The sequence below is a fragment of the Candoia aspera genome, chromosome 12 (genome assembly GCF_035149785.1).
Source record: "Candoia aspera isolate rCanAsp1 chromosome 12, rCanAsp1.hap2, whole genome shotgun sequence".
NCBI classification, from domain to species: Eukaryota; Metazoa; Chordata; class Lepidosauria; order Squamata; family Boidae; genus Candoia; species Candoia aspera.
Window position 1 is genome coordinate 18917095 of NC_086164.1, and position 27791 is coordinate 18944885.

The 27791-nt window shown below is 41.5% G+C and overlaps 2 protein-coding genes across 2 annotated transcripts in view; both read left to right on the forward strand.

Annotated features, from left to right (window-relative positions):
* CHIC1 (cysteine rich hydrophobic domain 1) lies at positions 1–25015 on the forward strand. Its single transcript, XM_063313396.1, has 6 exons — positions 1–230; positions 9104–9158; positions 12753–12908; positions 14599–14655; positions 15116–15175; positions 20738–25015. The coding sequence occupies exons 1-6, from the start codon at positions 22–24 to the stop codon at positions 20786–20788; spliced, it is 588 nt and encodes a 195-aa protein (XP_063169466.1). The 5' UTR covers positions 1–21; the 3' UTR covers positions 20789–25015.
* A 2360-nt stretch (positions 25016–27375) lies between these two features.
* Positions 27376–27791, forward strand: part of LOC134504540 (pre-mRNA 3'-end-processing factor FIP1-like) — a 42156-nt gene continuing 41740 nt past the window's right edge. The window contains exon 1 of the mRNA XM_063313804.1: positions 27376–27652. Coding sequence (XP_063169874.1) covers positions 27580–27652 — 73 coding nt within the window. The 5' untranslated portion in view covers positions 27376–27579. The remainder of the gene's footprint in view (positions 27653–27791) is intronic.

Consider the following 27791-nt stretch of genomic DNA (forward strand, 5'->3'; position numbering starts at 1 on the left):
GCGGCGCCGGCGGGGGGGGCGATGAGCGTCCTGCTCCCCAACATGGTGGACTTCGACACCATCTACGAGCTGGAGGAGGAGGAGGAGGAGGAGGACGCGGCGGCGGCGGCGGCGGCGGACGAAGAGGAGCGGCCGGAGGCCTCCCGGACTGTGGTGAGGAGTCAGGAGCTGCCGCGGCCCCGGGACGCGCCCGAACCCGTGGCTGTGAGGGGCGCCGGGCAGATCACCGTGTAAGGACCCGCGGAGGGGGCGAAGGCGGCGGGCGGGGCGGGGCCGCGGGGCCTGCAGGCGGGGGGGCGTGCCTCTGAGCGCGTGCAGAGGGCGCGGGGAGGCAGCGGGGAGGGTCCTCTGGGCATGTGCAGAGCGTCGGTACCCTCCTCTGTAGCGGGGCGGGGAGGCGTGCAGAGGAATCCGCCCCCCCTTTTTTTTTAGGAGTGAGATGAGCTGCGGGAAGCCGTGGGTTCCTGAGCACGTGCAGAGGGCCTCTCTTGCCCCCTCCCGCCGCATCTGTTCGCTGGGGCAGAGGGGTCTCCCGGGGAGGAGGGGGTCGGGACCGTTGGCGGGGGAGCCCGCCTGGCCGGCGGGGAGCGGCTTTTTACCGCTTACGAATTCTTCAGATGTGCACCGCCGCCTGCCTCACATGCGCCTGACTCCCTGGACGGCTTACAAACCGTTAGAACAAATATAAAAAGAACAGAAAAGGAGAATACGACCATTTAAAAAAAATACAGGGAAAAACTAATTCGAAAGCATTAGAAAGCCATCCTAAAAAAAAGTCATAAAAATCACAACCGCGGCCATCCCACCTAACCCTGACACGACCCCTCGCCCCCTCCGTGGCTTTCTGGAGCACGTGCGGGAAGAAGCCCGGCGGGGCCCCTGCGCTGGGAGGGCCCGGGCGCTTTCCTGGGGGGGCGCATCTCTCGGCTAGGGCTGTTTCGCCCTTGGGGCGGCTGTGTTAGGATCGCAAGGGACGCTGTAATTGGCCCCGTCGGGAGGAGGATGACCAGAAGGCCTGTGGGGCCAGCAAATGGGCACCCCCAAACTCGTCTGCAGGATTTGCGCGGCTGTGCCTTTCGGCCCCCTGCCCCTTTCCCGGCTTAGCACGTGGGCTTCAGCTCGATGCTGCGCTGCGGGCAAGAAGGGCACAGCTCTCTGTTTGGGGTTCTTCCTTCCATTTTAATATTGTTGGTATTTAAAGGGGGGAAAACATGCAGAGGAGAGCATCTATAAAAGGGCTAGAAAGAGGCTGTGACATTGCAGAAGTGATATTCAGAGTGGTTGCAGTTCAAAAGTTGCAAATGTCTGAATTGTAAATCTAGAATATGGCAGGTAGTGTTCGTAAAGTGGTCATTTGAAAAACGTTGATAGCTCTCCTTTTCTTTACATTCCTTTTTAATTATGAAAGGAAACTGATTTGGTTTTCAAGTGTAATCATAAAACGTATGTTAAATGTAATTGTCACAATGGTTTTGTATCTTGCCCTGCTGTATGTAAAGCAAATGTCTTAATAATATAAAGGAACTCATTTTGTTATATGCATTTACATTTTCCCCATAATTTACAAACATTCTTTTAACTCTTTTATTAAATGTTAACCGTGTTTAAATTTTAAACACCCTAGGGATCATTATTTGTCATTTTACATTTATTTCATATCCATTTAAAGATTATTGTCTTGGAAATAATTGGTAATGCAATGCTTGGAATGTATCTTATTCTGTTTGTTTATTATGCATATCAAGTGGGATATTTTGAATTGTGCTCATCCTGATCTTTTCCTTTTCGTGCATTTTTAATAACACTTTCTTGATCACTGCTGCTGTACCCATTCCTTTTAAGGACATTCGCTTTCTCTTGTTATGAATCTATTTGCTTTGTATATCTTCATTAGAGATTTTAATTTTTGTTCCTAAATTGCATTTATATTAAGAGATTGATCTGGTAGTAATTCTTCACCTGTCATTCCCCCCCTCTTTTAAAAAGCTGTATTTGTATAGAGTAATCTTTCTGTGTATTTTTTTTAAACTTAGCCAGAATTTTCCTTGCCTCTGAATTTATGACTTCCATTTCTTGCTGTCACTTCTGTGGGGTACAATATATTCTACATTTTACCTGTAACTTTCTCCTTATTTTTCTTCAGAATTCTCTGTTTTTGTTAAGTCCTTTGCTCATTTTCAGATGCATGTTCCAATTTCTTTATTAGGTATACTTTATTAGGTATACTTTTTCTCCCTAAAATGTACCGGGGGGGCGGCTGTAACTCTTGCAACTGGATGGATGGAATCACTGCTCTGCTTTCTCCCCCTCAGTCTTTTTCTGAGACTGAACAGAAGACATTCCCTTATACTGTATTCTGGCTTGCCTGCCTCTCTGCTCCCCCCCCCCCCCCACCTCTTTGCACAGAGCTCCAAATTCTCAAATGGTTGATGTGTAGGCTGTTCCTCATCTGCCCTGATTTATTATTTGTTTGTGTTATATTTTGTCACTGCTTTCCATTATTGATCAGCACAAGGCAAATATAAAAAACACATTTATTTTGAGATAAAGTCATATAAATGTCATCACAATCTGTATTAATCTATAGTTGTAGTTGTCACTTCAGCCAGCAATCTCCAGGTCAGTAATAGAGGTTGTTAGGAGAAAGATGGCACCCTCTTAAAACATAAAGGGCGCAGAGAAACCCATAAGCTGAATGTCAGCACCAGAACCCTCCTGGGTTGTTCTGCACTGACACTAAGAGACATAATGTCTATGATACTATGAAAATAGTATTGGATAATATGTAATTCCTAAATCTAAGTGTGCAGAGTAACAAAATTCTTGTTTTATATTTCAGGCTTAAATACATGTACTTAAAAGGAAGTCTGGTAGGCTGCAATTCTCTGTCGTCTTATTTGGGTATTACAGTATTGAGATAAAAGAGTATCAGATGAGGGGATGTTGTGAGAATAAAATGTGGATATATGTGGGGATGGTGAACCATGCTCACAACCTCAGCTCTTTGGACGAAAGGCAACATATAAGAAAGACCTTAATAAATGAATATAGGATTGAGCATTACACTTGCACTGTATTTTTGTTTTTCTCATTAAGTCAAATGTTGCGACATACCAAAGGAAATAGTCCTTCACTCACTGGAGAATCAAGTTGCCAAGTTCCTCACCACAGGATGTGGTAAAGGCCGCTGAATTGGATAAGACGGATTCATGGACTGAGATTGTAGCCATTCCTCTGATGGCTAAAATGGAACTTCCACGTCCCAAGGCAGTGTAGCTTCCACTGCAAGAGGCAGTGGCGGAAAATCCTCCTTGTGAGCTCCAGTTTCAAAACATGCTTTTGGTCTGATCCGGAAGAGCAATTCTTTGATTCTACTATAGTTCCTCTCCGTAAATAAATCGGTGCAGCAGTTTCTAAACTAGAGCTACGAGCTGCTCCTGTTTTCAGGGACTGACGGGCCGCAGGCCATGTTTGGGCTGTTCTTGTAGCCCAGAAAGCTCGCTTGTGAGGATGAGCACGACTTTATCAAAAGACGCTTCTTTCTCTGCTAGGTTAGAGGCTGGGTGGGAGTCCTGTGACAGGAAGTCGTTAGTTGTGGTTTCCATCCTAGAGCTAAAGGAAAACCAGGGGATTTGTTTGTGTTAGTATACAGATTCCCTGGGATGAATACTAGGGCAACCCTGGTCAAGAATGTCTTTTTCCTTCTGAGTTCTTCTCTGCAACAGCAACACATTTTTTTTCATGAATCCAATTTGCCTACTTTTGTAGAAGATCTGAAAATGTGCCCTGAGAGCACATTGCTGTTTCCATCCTTCCTTTGTGTGTGTTTTTTTAAATCTGTTCAATTGTGTCTGATTCTCGGAGACTGCCTGGACGAGTCCCTGCAGTTTTCTTGGCAAGGTTTTTCAGAGGTGGTTTTCCATTGCCTCCTTCCTAGGGCTGAGAGGGAGTGACTGGCCCAAGGTCACCCAGCTGGCTTTGTGCAAAGGTAGGACTAGAACTCCTGGTCTCCCGGTTTCTAGCCCGGTGCCTTAACCCCTACCCCAAACTGGCTCTCTTCTTCGTGTTAAGCGATCATTATTTAATAGATGCCATATTATGCTATAGTTTTGGTTCTTGAGTCCCCTGAATAGATCACACAGTAGTATGTCTCCCTTTTGCTCAAAGCACTCTGTTATACTGCTGGGAAATCTTTGCCAGTGATTCGACCATACTGTTGGGAGTCTGTATATTCATCTCCCGTGCACCAGTGCTGGATCATGGTTTGGGAGAAGTAACAAAAATCCTAATTTCAAAGCATGTAACTTTGTTTACCTTTGCATTCGTTCATAAAACACAACTTTGTAATGAGTTAACCAAAAAAAAAAAGGACAATGTGGTATAACATAAATATGAGCAGAATATTCGGACTAAGCGTATGTATGAATAAAACTATTCAGCTAAAAAAACCTCTTTGCCAACATATATTGAGGGTTTTTTTCTTTTATACCCCTCCTCCTACAAAGGGATAAATTGAACCAGAGGGCAAACCTCTGTAATTTTGGGGCTCATCTACATTTCTAATAACATTATGGTCTCATTTTTTAAATAATTCACCATAAAGTGGATTTAGTGGCATAATGTATTCCTGAGCATCATATGAGCCTATTCAAGTAATAGACTTTAGCATGCAGTTAACAATAATGTAATTTCATCTTTATAAGGAAACAACTTAGATAAGCAATTAATTGTGCAGCTAGATAGGAGAGACCAGTCTTCCAAAGGAAGAGCTTTGTTAAAACCAATGTTTTCTACAACTTTTCTTCTGTTTGGTTGTTAAGCAAAATAGAAAGAATGAGTGGAGAGAAAGACAGCTCCACCTTGTTTCAATTTGTGCATGTCTCACTGGGATTTTTCATATTCATAACTGTGGCATGAGTTAGTTTCAACAAAGCAAAGTGGCTTAATTCTTAGGTGATTTTGCCATTTATGCTTACCTCTTTTGAGGTAAGAATCTCAAGTATAATTTCTTGAGAGAACCTCCCCCTCCCACTTTTAAGATAATTCATCAGTCCCTGTTGTTATGACCTCCAGATGTATTGGACTGTTCTGTGATCCCTAACCGGCATGCATTATAAGCATGATGGCACAAAGTGATGGAGAATTTAGTCCATTTCATCAGGTTATTGCTAGGTTGGATAAACTAAATTATTCACTGTGTGCTGCCAAGTCATTGGATTAAAATACAGGATTTGTATAGTTTTTTAGAAACAGATTGATTCTTTTTATGGGATATGAAAAGTTGGTGCTAAGATGGCTGCATAACTATGCAGATACTTCTAGAATGATTTAGCTACTTTTTTAGATGTATCTTTCCTGAAATTATGTTCAAGTAGAATTTGATGTAGCATGGGTTCCTTTTGCACGAAGCCTTGTTTTAAAAAAAAAAAAAAAAAGATTCTCCATTATGGCTGCAGTTTCCTGCTGGTTGAGGAAGGAGGAGTTGATTTCAGCTGATCAAGTCAATAAAGTCAATTCTTAGTGCCAAGTTTTGACAATTGCCAAAAGGGGAAAAACAAGGTTCGTACTTTCTAGTTGTATGTGATCCAGATAGAGAATGATAGTCATTTCCAAGTAGCGCTGACACAGGATTTGCAAAACAGCAGTTAATCCTGGTTTCAAATTCTGGCTATTGCTTTTTAGCATTGACAGTTTCTCCAGGTGCAAAAAGTGGATATTTTTCCTGTGAAAGATCTGTCCCCAGCTCAATCCTTAATAGATTCTAGCATGGTTAACCATCAGCCCCTTTTGTTTGTTTGTTTGTTTGTTTGTTTATGAATTTATTACCTGCTTCAATCAAGACAACTCTCAGTGGGGTACAAAAACAACTGCAGCTGGTGCAGTGATAAAAATAAGCTACAATAATATATAATAAAGTATATACTTAAGATTCCAAAATTAAAACTAACATAACATTCCTGGCACTGGGAGCTCAACAGCAGTCAAGTCCCAATGGTCAGGAGAGTGGGAGCGCATTACTTTCAGGAGGAGGAAACCCCCCATGGAGAATGCCCGCTTTTTGGGGGCCTTCCGTCATGCCTCTCCATAGGTGGGGCCCTTCAGCAGGCGCTCTCTATGACCTTGGATTACAGAAGCACATTCATGGGCCTTGTGTGCACTCTTACTTTCTTCAGTGTAGAGACCCTCAGATGTAGTGAGATTTAACATATAGTTTCTTGGTAGTTGACTCAGTGATGATTTGCATGTATTTTAAAAATTCAGCAGGCGAATGTATAAATACCAGCTTGAGTCATCAGAATACTTGGGATGGTAGACTCAGTGAAAACCTGCCTCAGGTCAGTCTGTTCTATTTAAGATTTTACAACTGACTGCAAGGTTCTTTTAAAAATCTGGTTTTTGAAATGAGAAGACAATTATTATTTCATTGTCCAATGAATAAATATTGTATACACAATATACTGCGTTATTAATTGCTGAAGCACCACCTCCATTTGTTTATAAAACACATTACTCATGATAAAGAGCTGGGGGAGTTAAGAAATCGTTTTAGTTTTAATGGGATTTTATTAGAATTTTATCGTATATTTATTTGAATTTTTATTGTATATTTATTCTATATTGTAAATCGCCCAGAGTCCCTCCGGTCGGAGGAGATGGGCGGTGACAAATTTGATAGATAAATAAATAAATAAGCCGTGAGAATATTGGACATCAAGTACTGTATCTGAACGCCTTGTTTAATGGAGTGCCTAAGTAGACGTAATAGTGTGGTCAAACATTTTCATGGGCTTATTTATAGCATCTGTTTCCAAGACTACACTTGTATCCTTTAAGTGTGTTTGGATGGTGTGATGGCCCACTCTTTGGAATTAATGAGTTTTACTTGTCAAGTAGAGTTGACACAGGGTGGTTTTCAGGCTGTCTCCAGAGACTATGGTACAGAAATAGTTGATCGTTTCCCTACTGAATTGATTATGTATGAACTTGCAGTCCTTTAGCTTGCATTTAAACTGTTGAGGAAAATGGAAAGAAAACTACTTAAATTGATGTTTTCTCCTGTGATACTTCTGTGCAGAAATGTTCACTTTCCAGGTATACATTTTTTTAATTAAGTCACTAAATATTAATATATTTTAAAGAAGCAATAATTAATTTATATCCTGTATGCCAAATTTGTTTAAAAGTTACTACAAAAAGGATGGCTATTAGTTTAATGTGTATTGCTGTCATTAATATGATACAATATTATGTAATTAATATAATACAATGTTTGCCATAACCTTGGCATGTTTGACACCAGCTAAGCATTAATACAGGAGGCTCTGATATGGCAGAGCAGGGTAGGTATGTAGTGTAGCAAAGCTGAAATGGTACCAGCCTAACCATTTAAAAATATTCCCTCTCCTTTTTTTTTTTTTTTTGTAATACACAATTTCAATGTTTGCCACTTTTAAGTAGTTTGAAAATGGTCTGGTTCAAAGTCATGCTGTTCTTCTACATGGGTTCATAGTTTTTCAGCATATTAGTAAATGAGTTGAAAGAAAGAATGGTGTAGAATTAAGCTGGAAATATTTTAAATTGGCTTCTTTGCTTCTATAGAAATTAATGAGAATTTAATGCTATGCAACAAACAAGGCTAAGGCTAATTTAATAGTTTATTATGGAGAAAATCAAAGTATATTATAATTAAATGAGACAAACATTTGTTCCTTGAAAGATATATCCAGCTAGGAACCTGTTTTCAATGTTGTTAAATGACTTGAGGCTGGACTTCTGAAGGTGGAAGCAAGGATCTGTCTGGATCATAATGGCTATTGTTGAATTTTACCATGCTTGGGTTAGGGTGCCATTATACTGATAGATTCCTATCAGTCTTTTGGGAGATATATTTTGGAAGCCCGACTCCAATAGTATGGATTTCTCTCTTAGCTTTAGTGTTGGAAAGTGCCAGAGCCCATATTAAGGAATAAGGGGCACAGACTACCAGTTAGATATGTCATTGGTTCCAAGTTTCTATAATATTTATTTTATTTTATTTATTTTATTCAAATTTTGCCACCACCCATCTTACCCCAGAAGAGGGACTCTGGGCAGTTATAACTATAAAAATTATAGTTTTCTGAAGCTTATTTATCAGTTCGCAATTATGGAAAGTCCTTCATATTGGCAAGGTATAATGCTTTGTCCTCTTTGCTTCTGTGTGGAAAATTTAGAAAAAATCCATATTGTATATGACTTTGTCCTTGTGGCTTCAGGAGGTTGAATCAATAGAGCCTGTCCTCCTACATTTTGAATTTTATAACAGTATATGACACTCTCATCATCCCACTTCTGAGGTCCTCCCAATGTTGATAGGCAGTGCTGCAAATTATTGCCTAATTTCTTTTCATTATGAAGCTGAGATATATTTGTTCTATGACTTTAGGTTTGTGTATTATTTTGTATTCCTTTTAAAGTATTGAGCTGTGGAGAATACTTTAATGTATATACTACCAAATACCTATAGCATTTCTTTCTGTCTTTTCTGTAAGTGAAAGATGAATCTGTGTATGTAATATCTGTCATATATATATGGTCCTTTTAAGTAAGTTCACAGCTTGCAAAGTCAAGGTGATATTGCTTTGGGATCCCATCCTGGAAGGATTTTTGTCACCCCTGTTAAAATGTTACATCATTCATCACTCTTATTAGCTTGTGGGAGAAAAGTCAGGAGATAGAGTGTAAGTGTTGAAATGCACTTGATGTGTAGTTTATATCATAATGTACACACTTTATTTGAGTTCCTACAAAGTTCATCAGGATCTGTCAAGGATCTAATTAATTTGATGGAATTTATTTAGACAGACATATTAGCCTAGAAGGAAAGAGGAAGACTCATTTATATTTATCTTGGTAATTGTTAAAGCAGCTTGCTAATAACAAGAGACATATATGTTTCTTGCTTTGGTTACTCCCTGCTATACATAAAATTACTTAATGTACATTTGATTGAGGTGTAAAGCCATAGTAAATTCTAATCTCAAATGCAAAAACAGATAATAACGAAAGCTATAAACATTATATAGGATCAGTGGAAATACTTTTTGTTCTTTGTTTTTTCAAGGTTTGGCTTGAGCAACAGGTTTGACACAGAATTTCCTTCTGTTCTGACAGGGAAGGTAAGTTGGAATTTGCCTTGACCCTAAATCTAAAAGATGCTTTCTTGTCAGCTTGCTGCATTTGTCAAGGAATGCTCCTCAGATCATGCACAATGACCACAAACAGCTGTACTCTAAGATGTAGCTGCTGATTTCTGTAGAATGTCGATTTGAGAACATTTGTTTAAGAGCAGCGTTTGTGTAGATCTGTCATTCACTTCATTCTGTTAGATTCAGGGTCTGTTGCTCTTTTCCTCCCCTTAGAATCCTGTTAGCTTCCTGTTTTCCTTCTTGAATTTAAGAGTTTTCCCATGTGTAGGTCTTGTGCAGGAAGGGGAGTTGGTCTACTCTGGTCAGTGTTTAGGATACTTTGATTAGTTCAAGTCTTCTTACAAATACTAAATGATGGTGCAGTCTAGAGCGTGCATGCTCTTTGTTTAGTTCAGTAACTGTCTTTTCTCTCTCTTTCTCTCTTTCTCTCTCTTTCCTTTTGTACAAATCTTAAAAACTCAAGTAAACCCAGCCCTTGCAGTACTGTTAAGATGGGCTCCATCTGGCTATCATATCACTACCTTGTCAGTGTAGCATCATAGCTATTGTCTGTGAGAACATCTCTAACAGAGGTGGCTAAGTTGTGTTCATTTGATGTGGCAGCCAGGGTGGGAGGTACTCCGCCAGACTGATTCAGTTTATCCTGAAAGAATAATGTTGGCTGGAATGTATTTGATGGGTTTGCTACCTTATGCCTAGTGAAGCATCAACTTACCTATATGGGCAATGACATCATCCCAAAAGAATACAAAAATTCCCCTTTTCAGCCCACACTTTATTCTCTAAAAATCTCCATTACCCAGAAAACATTGCTTCATTTCCAAACTCTGGCAAAAGCTACCCTGAAATTGGAACGTGGCATATACTTACTGGGGATACAGTGAGGTTACTTTCTATTTTTAATCCAGGAAAAACTAGGTCAGATGTAGCAAAGTTTGTGCATTTCTGTATTCTCATAGTAGCGTCTGTTTCAGGCCCAGGCATTTTGATGCAAGATTAAAAATAGTTAAATGGTGGCAGCCAAGCTGCGCACATTACAGCATTGTTTAAAGAACTTGCTTCATGTAAAAAACTCACTGATTTTCAAACTCTAAATCTAGGTTGAATTCAGAGAGCCAGCTCGGACATAAATAGCTTAAGATCTTCATGTCTAAAAGGGTTGTCTTCTCTTGAATGAGGCTGACCATTGTACGATATTTTGGAACCCTTTTCCCAGCTGTTCCTTTCTTTGGCACTGGGCAAAATTTCATTCATATCAGACATACTCTTTTTTTTAAAAATCAAACACTATTTAGAATAATTACAGTTATTAGAAATGTGCTGAGCAATATTGTAATGTTGAAAATCTACTTTTTGTCTGTTAATAATATGTGGCTTATATACTTTTTAAAAAAATATATTTGTGGAAGTAAACATATTTCTCTGTACATCTACCTAACAGGACATCCAACTGAATTAAACCAATTACTTTCAAGCGGAAGACCAAATTACAGTATAATCGTTGTTTGGACCCTGTATTTCAGAATGCTGGTTATTATTTTTACATCATTGTAGGTGCTGATAATATAAAATAACAAGTATAAGATGTGAACAGAAGTTTAAGACCTACACTTCCTTGGGAAGTAATATGTGGCTTTTTTCCAACTCTCGGAAGCATATCACAGACTTTGAAAAATAAAATACTGGAAGTAAGAGAAAAATGGCTAGTTATTACCTCATTTCAGTCTTCAACTTTAGGGAATTCTACTTACATTCTAAACTTCCCTAACCCTTCTCTGTTCATTTGATTATTTAAGAGCTCTGTAAGCTTTTAGCACAGAATGCCTAGCTTAGAGTTGCCTGCTCAGACAAGTCCACTCACTGGACCCTTTTTTTTTCTTACTGATAAAAATGTAAGCTTGCAATATGGTCCTAAATGTGACTCCCACAGGCCGGCCACCTGGAGCTGCTGGTCCTCCTTAAGGGGAATAGTCTGGCTTCCTGCTCTGATCTCGAAACAATGCGGACTTTAGTGAGCAATGCAGGGAAGTGCAAGTCGTAAAACATCCCTTTGGTATTATGATTCAGCAGAAGGTGTGATTGATAGGTATGTGGTCACACTGGTCAAAGAAAGCAGGCAGAGCAGGCCTGCTGGTCTTTGCTTGATCACTTCCTCCCTTGCCTGCCGCTGTAAAATGTTATGGCCCTTCTGTCCGCCTGTCCTTAGCCCCTTTTATGGCAGGCAGGCGAAAAGGAACTCCTCTTTAGAATGTAGTTTTTCTCTTCAGGCCAGATGGGTCTCTTACAACTCTCCTGGTACTCGGGGCCCTTACCTGGTTTGCTTGTTTTTTGAGAACAATTGCATTTTCTTATTTACAGCATCACAGGATGCTTAAAAGGACTCCTGAAAAGAAAAAGCAGCATTTCTTTGCACTTCCCTTTGCTAATTCCCTTTAATTCAGAATGCAACCCTTGTCATTTCTGAAACTCTTTGAGCATAAAACATTTGTGCAGAGTGCACACGTATGAAATGGCTGTTAGGTTGGTAGAGCATCATCTGGCCTGTCCGTGGCTGCATTTTGATATGCTATAAAATGAAGTAGAATTCAAAAAATGGCCCAGTGGCTCTGCATGACTCTAGGCTGCAGGTGCAAGAAATGCCATTTTGAAACAATCCATTCAAAAAGAAATGCTCTCCTGAAAGAAGAACATGTGTTAGAACTTTTTTCAGTAATTAGCTGCTTCTTTTCATGTTGAAAACAGTTTAAATAGAGAGGAATTTTTAACTAGTTCAGGCCACTCTACCTCCTTTGCTTCATTTGGAGGGGACGGCGGGGGACAATGTCTAGGGATTTGGTCTTTCTGTCCTGTTCCTGAAGGGGATTCTTGAGAAAAGTCCATTGTAGGAGTGACTGAATGTGTGTGTATCACCTGCAGTCAAATGCAGTGGGGCAGCTAGAAAAACTGAAACCAACCAAATAAATGAATAGTTAAACTGTTGCATCAGAAACACTGTAAAAATGCCTCAAAGCTTAACCAGTCTATTATGACATAAATTGCCATGGTCTGCTATAGCTTCTGGCACATTTGTGTGTTTTGCAAAAAGTGATGCAATATAATTTTAAAGTCTATTCTTTATTGAGATACTTGGTTTCTGTTGAAGGGATCAGTAATTGAATATAGAGCAGAATACTGAAAAAAAGATGAATTTACTATCATCAAGAGAATATTAAAATTATTCTCTTGGGGTCTTTTTACTCACCTATTATTCCCATTCAGGTAAAATTTCATAGAGATTCTGTTTCAGTTATAGGCTCTCAGCATATGTAGATGCATCCCTCATCTTGTTCACTTTTTAATAACCAAAGGATTAGTTTCAGCATTAACAATATTTAGGCCGTTTGTGCAGGCAGGAGGCAAAAGCAAAAAATAACCAAGATTAAAAGCAAAGCAGTTTTAGATTGATTAAACTTAACACAAATCTTAGTCTTAATGAAAAAAGTAAGTCATGCAATATCTGTATATTTGGATATAGAACAGGTTTTAGTTCCCAGTGTGGGGTCACCACTTGTCCTTTTTTTGCAGGTTGCCCCTGAAGAGTTCAAGACCAGTATCAGTCATGTGAATGCGTGTTTAAGGAAGAATCTGCCCGTCAATGTAAAATGGCTTCTCTGCGGCTGTTTATGCTGCTGCTGCACCCTGGGATGCAGCCTCTGGCCTGCCGTCTGCCTGAACAAAAGAGTAAGTGCGCCAGCCGGCTTCGTGGCAGAGCCAGCGCGACTGCTCACTTTCTCCTAAGTGGCTTTTGTGGCCACTGGTTGCGCAGGTAAAGTGGCTTTTCAGGGGGTGGGATGTCCACAGGGAAGGGGGTCAAGATCATGGTCAGCACTACTTGACTGAAGGCGCCTCCTCCCCTGTACTGCCACTATTCACACATGAATTTGAGAAGCATCTTCTTCCTGTCTGTGTGCCAGGTAAACTTTTCAATAATTTTGACTGTGTTTTTATGTGCTGGCCAAAGTTTCTACAGCAAGACAAGCAACCATATAAACCGAACAAATGAATAAGATTAGCCTCCTACAGAAGAACTGCTATTACACCTTCTGGATTTTTTAATTTATTTATGAGTGTGCATGCCTCCCCTTTCTACAAATTCCAACATTCAGGGAAATTTACCCAATAAGAAGAAAACAAGGTATAAAACAGAACAGAGTTAATATGAAAGGGTCCTGCGTGTTACCAAAGTAGATGCAATGAATGACGGACGTGACTCCCTTTCCCCACAGAGAGCTCTCTGTTGACATTCCAAAGGCTGGCCGTAGGATTCCCAGGCTGTTGGGTTGTCTTTTCATAGGTCGGCTTTCCTACCTGAGAAAAGCCAGGAATGGAAGAGATCCTTTGCAGAAGTGTTTGTCAATTTCAGTTTAGTCTTGACTCAGCATTCTGGCGGTGTTTAGGGTAGCTCACTGAGGTGGTATTTTAATTTCTGAATACACGAATACACTGTCACTGTCACAGTTTAAAAATCTAAAAAGAGTAACAAAGACCAGGGTAAGAAAAGGATTATAAAAGACAGCAGTAAACTAACCAAATTATTGAAGATTAATAAGGCCATCCATTGCATCTCTTTGGACAGCAGCTTTTAAAGAAGAGCTTTCAAAGAGAATCTACATTTGGGGCGGAAACGATTGAGAGAAGAGGCTCCTTCAGGTTGAACTTCTGGCGCTGATGCAAAATCACAATGGCTGCAAAGGAGTCTTAATGCAAAATGTCTACTTGTACATAAAAAGCCTAAAATCACACAGCAAGTGGCATTATCTTGTCTAGCAGTGTGCTAAATACAATATTGTTACAAGAAAGAGTGCAAAATTTAGCAAAATAAAGACTTCCAGATTTAGTACATGACTCTGATTGTATAGACTTTAACAATTGGTACTGATTGGTAATTGGAATAAAATGCATATCTTAACATGTTGAATTTTGAGTTGTTTTTCAAACCAGTATTTTATTGTTAAGCATCTCAGTGTATTAATTTAGTAGTTTACTTGGTAGTTTAGTAGTTTACTATTATTCAGTTTTATATCTTAGTGACTTCCTTTTAAGTATTTAAAAGTTTTTAGTGTTTTGGTATTCCATGGTTAGGTAACTATATTTATAATATACTTTAGTTTGCTCCATTTTGTTTGTTTGTTTTGCTTTTGGCTTACTCTGAATGTTTAATGTATTTTTTCCTAAACTCTGTAAAGCCTCTTATAAAATAGGGTACAAATCTGATCAGTGACTGTACTAAAGGTACACTAAAGGTTCACTTCGAGAAGTATCTCTAGATACCTTGCTGTTCAGTAAACCAGGCAAGAGGTTATCAGTATAGGGATGACGCAGCCAAGCTCTTACTCAGCAGCTAACTAAAGCGATCTTGCTTTTTTCCTAGACTAGAAGATCTATTCAGAAGTTGTTAGAATGGGAAAATAACAGATTATATCACAAGGTAAGTTGAGGAGCAGTTGCCTTAATTATGATAGGAGATAATGTATTTCCCTTAGTCAAAGATTATTCTGTATGGACTGCAAGATCCTGTTAGGGGTATCAAAAGTGTACTTTTTCTAATCAGTGCCTTCCAGATGTGCAGGATTAGAATTCCATCATGCCTTACCTGCAAAGGCTTTGCCTGATGGGAATTGTATTCCGTGCTCCATATCTGAAGGGCAGGCTGATTTAGAGGCTGAAGCATGACATTTGCAGCTAACTCAGAAATAATCTTGTGCTGGGCAGCATATTTGGGAATTTTAATAAATATCAACTAAGCTCTGGTAGTTTTCACTATCACAGAGTTTCCTGCTTCAAAGTATGGCATCTTAGCACGTCAAGGGGACATATAGGCTTGTTGTATCCGTCTAAAGAGTGTTGCCTGTTAAGATAATGCCAACTGTACCTTTTTCTTTTTTAAGCTTGGCTTGCATTGGAAGCTGAGTAAACGGAAATGCGAAACTAGCAATATGATGGAATATGTAAGTATTTTTTTAAGTTATCGGTTATCAGTTTCTGTTCCAATATATACCACTTTCCCTTTTCTTCTGATTAATTCATTCTTGTCCTTAGTGACCAAAGACATAATTCTTCTTTCTAGGAATATGTACATTATTATATATGTACTTTAGTCAAAAGGGTAAGTCTGGCATAGTGCAGTCATCCATCTGAAAGTAGAATCAATCTCTCTCTAACATATACACCAAAAGATAAAATCAAAGCTGGCAGCTAGCCAAGTTAGTATCACATTTCCAGGTTTTAATTGTGTTCTGCTCCTTTGCTTCCATTTACTCATGTTGTCACAGTTTAAATACAGTAAGAAACATGTGTCTGTCTTCTCCCACTTCCTCCTCCCCTTTCTTTTTTTTAATATAAAATTTTTATTAAATATTTTTAAGAAGGAAGATAAAAACTAATGCAAACTAGTATAAAGTAAGAGAAAGAAAAGAAAAAGAAAGAAATCAAAGAGAAAGCTAAAAGTGCAAGAAAGCAGAAAAAAGTAAAAGAAAACTAGAAAAGAAAGAAAAAAGATACAAAGAAGTCATTTCCGATCTTCTTTACAGCAGTTACAGGTACAATTATAAATTTACCTCTTTCTCTATGGTTACAACTTAACTCCTTTCTATAGTCTATCATGTCTAATCATCAAAAGCATAAACCATAGGTTCATTTTTTTCTGTTTCACGCAAAAAGTCCATAAGGGGTTTCCAGTCAGCAATAAACGTAGATACTGTCTTTTCTCTGAACTGAGAGGTCAGTTTAGCCACCGCAGCAAGTTCCATCATCTTCACCAACCCTTCCTCCCTTGTGCTGAATCTTTCCATCTTTGCATAGTAATCTTGCTGCAGTTATCATGTACAAAAACAAAGTTCCATGACCTTTTACCAACTGTTTGACCATCAGCCCCAGAAGAAAAACTCTCGGTCTCAATTGCATATTAATCTTCGTGTTGTGTGCCAGTTATGCCCTTTCCTGGACTGAGAGGCCCTTCAGACAGTCAGTCACGGCCTGGTTATCTCCCATATAGACTACTGTAATGTGCTCTACATGGGGCTACCCTTGAAGAATATCTGGAAGCTACAACTGGTCCAAAATGCAGCCGCACGGGTAATCTTAAGTGCGCCAAGGTCAGCACATGTAGCACCCCTGTTACGCGAGCTGCACTGGGTTCCAGTTTGCTCCCAGGTCCAATTCAAGGAGTTGGTTATCACCTTTAAAGCCCTACATGGCATGGGACCAGGCTGTCTGAGGGACCATCTCGTCCCTATTACATCGTCCCATCTCATCTGTTCACGCAGAGAGGGCATGCCACGGACCCCATCTGTAAAAGAATTCCATCTGGTGGGGTTTCGGAAGCGTGCCTTCTCTGTAGTAGCTCCTGCCCTTTGGAACATTCTCCCCCCGGAGGTGAGACAGGCCCCCTCGTTCCTGGACTTCCAAAAAAAGTTAAAAACCTGGTTTTGTCAGCTTGTGTGGAACCGGAAGGGGAATAGCCACTCTTGGGGATGGCTAGCACCCTAGTATGACCCCAGAATGGCCCTGACGTTCACTGTTTGACAGAAGAACTTTTAGCCATCTGGGTTTTATTCTATCTATATTTTTATTGTTATTGGTAACTATATTTATACTTATTGTATTATTAGCCTGTTTTGAATTTTACTCTAGTTTTATTGTAAACTGCCCAGAGTCCCCCTTCAGGGGAGATGAGTGGTGATAAAAATTTAACAAACAAACAAACAAGTCTTTAAAATCCTCTGAATCAATGTGTGTATTTGAATCCAGAATTTTCTAGCTTTTTTACATGTCCACCAAGCATGATAAAATGTCCCTTCTTGTTGTTCACATTTCCAACATAAATTTGAATACATTCTTTATACATTCTAGACAATTTATCTGGTAACATATACCAATGGTGCATCATTTTATAAAAATTCTCTTTTTAAGATTATAACATAAGGTAAATTTCCGTCATTTCAACCACATATTTTCCCATTGCTCCATGTGTATATTATAACCAAAACGTTTAGCCCACTTTATCATATATTCTTTCACTTGTTCTTCTTCTGTTTCAAATTTCAGTAAAAGTTTATACATTTTAGCAATTACATGTTCATCAATTGTACACAATTCTGTTTCAAACTCAGTCTTAATCATAAACTCTTTTGTCTACTTTAAATCTTTCTAATAACTGTAAGTAAGAAAACCATTGGCAGCTATATCCCTCTGCCATCAGGTCTTCTCTTGATTTGATTTTGTATTCCCCTTGACAAAATTCTAGTATTTTGTGATAAGTTAGCCATTTTTATTTGGCTGTTATTTTTTGTCTATAAAATGTTTCTTGTGCTGAGAGCCACAGAGGTGTTTTTGGGCACAACCTGGATTTGTATCTATTCCAGGTTCTCAATATGGCACGTCTAACATAATGGTTTTTAAAATCCACATTGACCTTGACTTTATCGTACCACAAATACCCCATGCCACCCAAATCTCAGATCGTGTCCTCCTAACTCCAGCAGGCTTCTATTTCACAGCAGCACCCACTCTTTCATCCAAACCAAATCAGCTGTCAGTACAGGTACTGCCTGAAGCAGAAACATCATTCAAGGAAGACACTCATTTTTATCACAGAAATTCTCCCCAGCAATGACAGTTGTAGTTTCTCCCATCTTAACATGTGTTTTGTTACTTCAATCCGTGTCTTAACATAATTGTTTTGAAATACCGTACAATTCATATTTGACAATCCAGATATTTTACCTTCTTCTCAATCTTAAAATTCGTTTTATTCATCAATTCTGTTTGATCTTCTATTTTCATATTTTGTTGTTAACATCTTTCTCTTTGGTTTATTAATCTTGAAACCTGCTAATGCACCAAATTCTTTTAATTTGCCCATTAATGTTTCAATTCCCTTTAAAGGACCTTCCAGAACCAATACCAAGTCATCTGCAAAAGCCCTTAACTAATATGTTTCTTTGTTAATCTTTACTCCCACAGTCCTCTCATGTTGTCTTATATCTCTATTCAATATTTCAAGGACTAAAATAAACAAGAGCGGGGACAGTGGCATCCCTGTCTTGTTCCTTTTTGTATCTCACAAGGCTTTGTTAGATCTCCATTAACAATTATTCGTGCTTTCTATGAAATGTAAATCAGCCTTACCCATTTTATAAAGGCCTCTCCAAAATTCGTATCTTCTAAAATCTTGAACAAGAAAGCCCAGTTCAAAGGCCTTCTCTGCATCTAAGATCAGTGCGGCTTGTTTTTCATTATGCTGCTCCAAATATTCCAAAATGTCCAACACATTTCTAATGTTGTCTTTAACTGTCTTTTAGGTGAAAACCCACATTGAAGCTCATGATAAACTCTTGCAAAATTATTTTCGGTCTATCAGCTAGAATCCTTGTGAACAACACGTAGACATTATTCAATAAAGATACCAGCATTTAGTTTCTTGTTAAAGTCAATTCTTGTCCCTCTTTAGGTACTAATGCTATATTGGCCTCTTTCCAATTCTCTGGCATCTTTCCTCCCTGTAAGATAGAGTTCCTCATGTTTTGTAAAGGTTGTAAAAGTTCATCCTCAAAACATTTATAATAGGAACTTGATAAATCCATCTGGTCCAGGAACCTTTCCTGATTTAATCTTTCAGAAACTTCCCTTACTGTTATAGGCCTGTTCATAATCTGTTCCTCTGTAATCCTTGGTAAATTTTGTTTCTTTAGATACTCATCTATCATCCAAAATAGCTTGTGTTTTCTCTTGACTCTTCTTTTTAAGTTCACTATTATGTTGTATAAAATAACCTCTAATAAAAGCTTTACTTTCATCCCAAACCTTTCTTAAATCAGTGCCTTTACCGAAATTATTTTCAAAAAAATTCTTTTAATTTCTTTTTACAATCCTTCACTGTGGCTTCTTTTTGTAACAAGTTTTAATAATCTTTTCTCTAATACCTTCACCAGAATCCTCTAAATCTCAAACAAAATTCCTTCTCTCTCAATTCCAATAAAGCCAGATTATCTAATTCTCTTTCCAACTCTCTGTCCATAACTTCTGTCTTACTCTCCAAAATTTCCACTTTGTCCCCTCCCCTTTCCTTCATCCCACAAGTAAAGACTGGATTTATTCTCCTGGTCTTCTGTCTGTCAGAGTTCTTTGGGTAGATGGGCGGCTGTATAAGTGTGATAGGCAGACACACGCACACAAGCAAGCAAGCAAGCAAGCCAACCTGTACTGAGTCTGAATACTGCCAGAAGTGCCAGCTGATTTTCTTTTGAACTTGTCTGCCCTGTGTGGGTTACTGTTCTTCGTTATCTGAGTTTGTTAAAATACAAAATGATTTTTCAGAATAAATATTCCTAAAATAATCTGTTACTACTACTGTACTTCTGTTAAAATAAGCACTAGTGCAAACTTATCCATAGCTTAGATCTGAACCTTTATAGGCCAGATCACAGCCTCATCTAGGTTGAAGGTGTCTTGCGTAGCGTGCAAGCTTATAAAAGCAATAGTCTGTTTTGCATTTTTAAAGCATAAATGGCTAGGCACATCTTTTGATTGAACTTACTCAGCCTCCTCTTGCTTGCTTGCTTGCTTGCTTGCTTGCTTGCTGTTTCTTTGGCCTTCAGTATTCTGGCATATAGAGAAGTCACTATTGTCCTCCTGGCCCTGAAGGATATTGAATGATCCATCAGGTGGTTTTAGGTTTGTGGATCTCAACAGTGACTTGTAATCAAATCATGTTTGCAAAGAGAAAATTGTAAAACCCACGTGTTCTGATTTATAAGACTGAAAGTACTGTAGCAGCTCTTGGGATTCTGAGCGGATGAGTCAAGATTTTCCCTACTCTGCCTTTATGACAACGTGTTCAGATGTCTTCTGTGCCAAATTACTTGCTGCCTTTTATGTAAAAAGAAAATGCTAAATAACTTTGAATTGGTTTCCCTGGACCTGAGCTGCATGTTAGATCTGGCCCTTTGCTCACTGGAGACCCCCACCGGTAGTGGTCCAGTGTGGGCACAGAAGAGCCTATAGACCAGTGTTTCTCAACCTTGGCAACTTTCAGATGCAGGGACTCCCAGAACTCCCCAGCCAGCCTTGCCAACTTTCACATCTGAAAGTTGCCAAGGTTGAGAAACACCGGTCTATAGGCAAAACTTCAGCCGCAGCAATGAAGGAAGAAAACAGGAAGAAAGGTTTAAGTTTGCCTTTTGAGGACATTTGCTGCTTTGCTGTTGGATAGGCTCTTTTCTTCCTCATTATATAGCACAAAGGAGCTGAGCTGTTAACCTGAGCAAGGAGGTATCTAGTCCCAAGATTTAAACTTGAGTTGTTGGTGGGGGAAAATAAACACCTGGCAACCAAACCGCCACCTGGCAGCCAATCCCTTCTTGCAGACCTGAAGGTGAAAACGATCTCATCAAACTGTTCAGGGAAGCAAAGCCCCAACCCTTTTCCCTAACACAATAGTCATTGAATGACACTCATGGAAGAGCTGGATGTATTGGTTAATTTGTCTCTGTGTTTCTCTCTTTTTATAGGTAATACTAATAGAATTCTTACCCAAATACCCTATATTTCGACCAGACTGAGGAGCAGTATTACATTTCATGTTACCTGTCACGTCCTACCTGTAGTGCCTTGTCAGGGATATTGAAGAGAAGATGATCTACTTGGCTGTGATTTTGTTTTTTTAAGAAGTGTTTCTCGGTAGAGTCTCTTCATTGCTGTGTTACTTTTCTTTTAAGAAGAAAACTATTTGCACTTTCTAAAAAAGTCTCGATGCTAAGGCTTGTCTGTGCACTCCCGAGGCATAACATACTTAACGAATGTTGTCACTATGGAGATAATCTTATATCAGTGCTGCTTGAAGTCTTGTTCTGACATGCTGCCTTACTCATTTCCAAAACTCAGTTTTCCAAACCTGTTCCCTGGTTCTATACAACCAGTGTCCTCCAGGTCTGGAGGCTGGAGGCCAGGCACATCTCAAGGGCACCAAGATGGGCGGAAAAACCGCATCTTCAGGCACTTTTGAATTCTTGACAGGAACGATCAAGGTTAGCATACCGTGATTAATACACGATGTATCTGCATTGATGATCCGCTTTGCCCACGATTAACAACGAACAGCAACGCTGTTGTCTTTCATTTGCAAAGTTGCTCGTTTTCCTTTCTCTTTGCTGGGGTGGGGCGGGGGAAGGGGTGGGTTTGTAAATATTACCTCATTGTATAATATAAAGTGCAGTATTATGCCAAGGTTTACGAATTGTGATAGAATGCCAATGGTTTTGCATAGATTTGTTATGACTGAAGTTGTGCGTCTCCTTCTGATTGTATTGGCCGTTCATGTGCCGTGCGGTGAAGCCGTAAGGGCTTTGCAGATGCTACTGAAAGTTGGACTCAGGTGCGGTTTGTTAAGCAAACATAAAGATGCACTGCAGTTCTTGCTCGATGAAATTGCTAGTAAAACACTTGAAGGTGTCATTCCTTGAATTTACATGTAATCCAAAGATCCCCAGAGCCCAGAAGAGCCCCTGCTTAAGCACAGCAGGGCCCTGAATGACTCTGCGTCAGAACTGGCAGAAATTCAAAGGAAGATGGTGATCTGGCATTGGGACCCCCACCTTTCGTGGAAAGCGGCATTTAAGAAATATTTGGTTCCGTAGCATGCATTTTTATGTTCGTCTGTTATTTAGATCATTCCCATGCCTCTGCTCTTAATATAGCATTTCTCTCAGATGTGTTAGGGCTGCAGTTCTTAGAATTTTAACCATCTGGACAGTGCTAGCTTGAAGAAAAAAACCCTTAACAGGTTTGGATCCAGCCCTGCACTTTCACAGTGCAAAGTATTACACCAAAATCTACTTAAAGGTATTTCTGAAATGGCAGGGCAGTTACTAGAATCAGCTCAAGGCCAGTATTTTGAGATCTTCCCATTCTAAGGTTATGTGCCAATATCTTCTCATTTGGTGCCTTTCTTTGGCTTGGTTATAATCGAGGGATTAGATGCAAATTAGTGTAGGATAGTGTTCCGAAAATCAGGAACCCCAGAATTCATCCATCTGCTTGACCCATGTTCTTGGTTTAGATGCTCGACTTTTTTGGGTGCATGTTTTTGGCAATTATGCAGCTAAAATGTTGGGGAATTGGGAATATTTGTGATTTCAGTTGCTTGCATTTGCAAACCCTGTAAAATCCTTAATAAGGAAAGCAGGTTGAGGCTGGCAGGCGGCACTGTCTTCTGTGCGTCAGAGCTCTAGTATAAATCAGCACTTTCCCGCTGTGGACATCTTGGTGCATGCATCCTTGTATCTTTGTGCAGCCATTCATCTTGCACGCACAGAGTTGCCCATAATTTTAGATAAATGGGGAAGCCTCTGCCGCTCCTGGGTGCTGTGTGCACGTATCACAAAATACCTGGGGAAGCATTGCCTCAAAAACCTTATGGTAGGTTAGGAATCCTAAAGAGCAGGTTATAAATTCAACACATTTGCCAGCTTGCAAACTGGAGCCTTGAATTGCTATTTACTTGTGCGAGCTCCAGAGGAAATAGCATTTCACAAACTGTCCAGTATGAGAACTACAGAATAATTAAAGAAAAATAATCACCCTGTAGAACTTTTTGAGCTGCAGCTTGGAATGTAAGGGTTGTCCACTCGTAAGAGGCCTGAAGAGCAACGAAAACCCTCATAAGACAATATGCACAATGAAATTCAGCCTGGTCTTTCACAAATAGTGTTGAAAATCATGTGTTGCTGAAAAAGCTACTCCAACATATGTTACTTCTTGCCTGAGGCAAGAGCAGCTTCATTTGAGTGTTGCCCCACAAATCATCCATTCCCTCACCCTAGCAAAGGAGACTTTGATGGGTCTTCAGCACTTTCTGAAATTCCCTCTGTGGTCTAAGCCAGGTTTGCTTGGAGATTACAGCAGGATTTTGTTTCAATATTCTTTCAAGCATCGTGCCAAGAAACATTATGTCTTTCCTGATCTTAACAGTGTCTGAATTCAACAATTCATACCTCCTAATCCAACTGTACGAAGAATCTCATTCTCCCCCATGACCACCCACCTGACCATATTAGATGGAAGTGGCTTTGGTAGACATGAATGGGGCTGACTTCCAGTTCAACTTTTTTTTCTTTGTGGAATTAATTATGTAATAAGAAAACTTGCCATTTTTACACTCTGTAGAATTCCAATCCTTTTTCATTAAGGGGGCCATACTTGCATCTTTTGCTCAGGAATGCAAGTGCCAAATAAGGTGTGTCTAATGCAGAAAATGTGGCCCAGTGTTGTTTTGTAATAAATGGTTAACATGTATTACGTTTTTCCTGTTTCCCAAACCGTATGCTTTGGGCAAATCTTCCCAGGTCTTCCCAGCAGTAACTGGGGGCTTGTTTACAGAGTGTAAGTTCCCCACCCCAGGATTCATCAGCAGTGAGGTTATGGGAATATTGGTCCTTTCACTTTGCCCTAAGCTACAAGACCCAATGAAAAGCTGCTGTTCATTCCTGTGGCTCTTGAGATGTCTAATCAAGTGGTCTAGTATGTGAAGTTCTGACAGTGTTGTGTGTTGATCATGATGTAGGTTATATAAATATTTTAAAGCTTGTAAAATGGAGCAGTTGTTGCCTTAAAGTAAAGGACATCGGAGCCCAATTCTTGAAGAGGCAAATCCATTTCAAGAGTGGTTATGTCATTCTGTCTTGAAAAATGCATTCAGAATTTGGGGAGCTTGCAGAAAATCTGGGGACACAGCTCCTTGGTTCCTCCCACGGCTTTGTGCTGGTTCATATTTCCTGTGAAAGTCAGAAGAATAGTTCAGCTTTTGGTGATGCCCCTCAAGCTGGCCATTACTGTATTAGAAAACTCTTTTATTTTGTAGGCTTCTAGTGGGGGGAGAAAAGAAAGTGTCTGGAACTGTATATAGAGAGTTGAATTCATTTTGAGATTGTATTTCTTTGAGAGAATTGAAAACCCCAACCAGTGGCCCTGATTTACACCAACGATTCTTACGAAATTTAGAGTTGTTGTAAAACGGCAGTAGAAATTCAGAGTGTTTGTCATATGCATGAATGTTCTTCACGAAAAAAATAACGGGTTTTCTGCAGTAGTGAACTAATTCACCAAGAAGTAGGTTACTACATCAACGCTTTCCCCTAATTTATTCTGTCCTATATACAAAAATGCTAATGTAGGAGAATGTTTATGGGTGTGACATTCCACATGTTTTTGTGTGATGAGTAGACTGGTAATTAGTTTTGCCCATCTTTCAGAATTGGGAAACAAAGGCAAGTGAGAGTCGTCATTCTTGCACGCTTCTGCGAAAGTCCAAGTGAATGGGACATCAGTGATGCCAGTGTATTATGGTGTAAGCATCCTGCATTCTGTCTCATTCTGAACCTCAGAAAAGTTTTCAATAAATGTATCACTCTAACAGATTTTCTTTTCCTGGTTAAAAACACACTTTGTATGCTCAACTGTGAATATAGCAATTTAGTATCATTATGCTGATTAATTGCATTAGCCTGAAAATATTAGCATTGAGCAATAAGAATAAGATCATTGATATTCAGTGTAAATATTTAACGGTTTAGGAAGCATTGCTGTATAATACATTCATATTTTGCAAGTTTTGTGAATTTTTGTTTATGGCTATAACCATATTTTGTAATTCCATGAAGCTTCCTTGTTAATCTGTATACATTTTAATTATGTCTCCTTATACTTTATGAATAGCCACTTTTTTTTAATAGGACCTCATGCCTTGAAGATTTTTTTTAAAATAAATACCTAAATAAGTGTTGCACCTATAATTTCATGACTTGGCTTTTCACTTGAAAAAAAGGGTACATATACCCTTCCACTATGAATCACTTTTGGGAAATAGCTCATTCGCATATCACTTTTTAAACAAAACCCCATTTGTGTAAACTTTCTTAGCACCCCTGAGGGCCCCAAGTTGTGTCTAGGGTGCAGCTGCACTGATATTTTAGCCACACATACTTCCCTTTTAAGTTGTGGGCACAGCCCCCCAAGAATATGGCTTATGGTGGCTTTGGTTCAGTTTTAATCCTGCTCACCAACTGCAAACAATTCCTCTTCCCCTTTATATGGTAAAGCAGAACCAAGTCTTCGTGAGTATTTTGTATGCCCATTTTACTTTCTTAATGTCTTACATAATGATACGGTCTTGAAGAAAAGCATTTGGGCGGCACACTGGCCACACTGGCCCGTAGGCAGCTTTTAGAAACCTGTGGAATTCTTATTACTCTGTGATGCACACTGCATTACCAAGTGAGTCAACCATGAGATAAACCTGGCTCGTGGTCCTTCAGCTCTGGAACCAGCATGGCCCATGGGGAAAGATTGGAGTTGGCAAGACAACATCTGGAAGGTGACACTCCCTTCCCTAAGGTGGCACGTGTGGCTCACAAGATTGGCACCTGTTCCATGCTCGAGGTGGATCTGAGCTGGGTCCTCCCACACTTAGCCCAACACTCTAACAAGCTGTTCCCCCCCCACATGCCCTCCTATTACATTCCCATGATGCACGGCCACATGGGAGCTGGAGACCCAAGAAGAGAAGCATGTGACCTAGGGGTGGAGCCTGGCAGAAGACCATCTAGGTACCCAGCCGGAGTCCAAAAATTGGACTCTTAACTATTAAACTGCATTCCTATCTAGACATGGCATGGTACCAGTGATATTACTGATTTCTTGACTAGAAATTTCATTCATGGGAGCGTGTGAACATGGTATATGGAAGTAATTAACTAAGCAAAGGTGCAATGCTACAACATAATTAGCTAAGTTGAGAGTGCATTCATGAGAATGCAGCCAGTGCAAATCAGGATTTCCTGCGGGGTCTCAACTTTGCAGCAGACTCTGAAGGGCCTGGAGCCTCATGGTGGGTTTCCTTGTGCCCAAGCCAAGGGCAGGGCATCCCATGGCCCCGAAACCTTACTGTGTGGTTCCTCTTGAGTTTCGACCAAGGAACTTTTGGATGTGGGACTCGGCAGAGCCAACCAACAAAGGTGTGCCTTTGAGTAGAACTTAGCGGGTTGGGCTTTTTCATGCCAGACACACCTGTTTTTAAAATGTTTGGCCTCTGCAAGTAAACCATTTACATCTGTTGAAGGATTAGGCAGAGTTTTAGAATTTAAAAAATGGCTCAGGTTTACCTTAAATTGAGTTCTATTCTCTGCCTGCCAAGTTCTTTTTGGCAATAGCATGGAAATTGATCGCATTTTGACTTTTCACCCTAGCCTACACCCCTGCAATTTCCCAGTGGTCCCCCATCCCAGGACGACCCCGGCTTTTTTCCCCCGAGCAGCCAGCCGCCTGAAGGTTTGGAGTGGAGCAGCTTCCCACCTCTCCCTGGCTTAATCAAACATACCCCAGCCTCAACCTGCAAACAGAAATCTGGACGCGACTCTTCCAGTAGGACACTCCCTCGGATGCTAGCTTTCTTCCTGCAGAGCTTTTGCCACGGGGGATCATGCAAAGATGACATTCAAACATGAGCTCCGCGCAACCCCATTCCTCTCGGCGGGGCCAGCCGAGAGGCTGCGGAGGGGCCGGCCCGCAGCTCTCCCCCCGCCCTCCCTGGCCGGGTTCGCACGACCCGAGGCCACGTTTTAAGCTAGCGGGGTATGCGAGCAAACGAACCGAGCCCAGGAAACGCGTGTATGCCCAGGGACGCCGCGGGACCCCAGAAAGCCGGGCTGACCGAGTAAGCTGGCAGGCGACCGCCACCTTCGAGCGAGCCCCGCCGCCGCCGCCCCGCAGCGCGCGGAGCCTCCCACCGGCCCACCCGCCCCGCCGCAGCCCTCGGAGGTCCCTGCTGCGCCGCGCTCCCTGCCGCCGCCCCAGGGCCAGCGGGCGAGCCCGGAGCGCGCGCGGGGACCAGGCTGGGGCGCCCTCGCCGAGGCCGGCTCTCCTCCGCCCCCGGGAAGCTTCCGCGCGGCGGCGCCGGGGCCGGGCCGGGCCGGGCCGGGCCGGCGGCGCGCTCCAGCTCGCCTGGTGTGCGCGGGGCGCTAGGACCTGGCCGCCGCTCCCGCTGCAGGAGCCGCCGCCGCCGCCGCCGCCGCCGCCGCCGCCCTCCTCTCCCGGCCTGGGCGCCGCCGGCTGCGGCTACCCCGCCGGCGCTGGCTCTTCCCGCGGCGAGCGCGCGCCCCGCCGCTCCGCGCCTCCGGGGGCCGCCCAGAAGGGCCGGGATGGCGGCGGCGGCGGCGGCGCTGGCGCTTTAGCCCGGCTGGGGCCGCCGCCGCACCGAGCGCGCCGCACGCGGGATGCAGCCGGGGCGGCGCTGAGCCCGGCCGGCGCTGCTGGCTGGCGCGCTCGCGGGGAGCGGCCTCGCGCGCATCCCCGGCCCGCCATGGCCACCGACCTGGAGCCCGCGGCCGTGCAGCTGGAGGCGGACGAGGACGAGGAGCAGTGGCTCTACGGAGGTGGGTGGGCGCGCGCGCGGCCGCGGAGCGCCCCGGCCCGCCGCCCGCCCGCGGGACAAGGGGCGGCGCGCGGGAGGCGGCGGGGCTGCGGGCGGCTCCCGGGCACGGGTGGCGGCGGAGGGCCCGCGTCCCGCTTGCA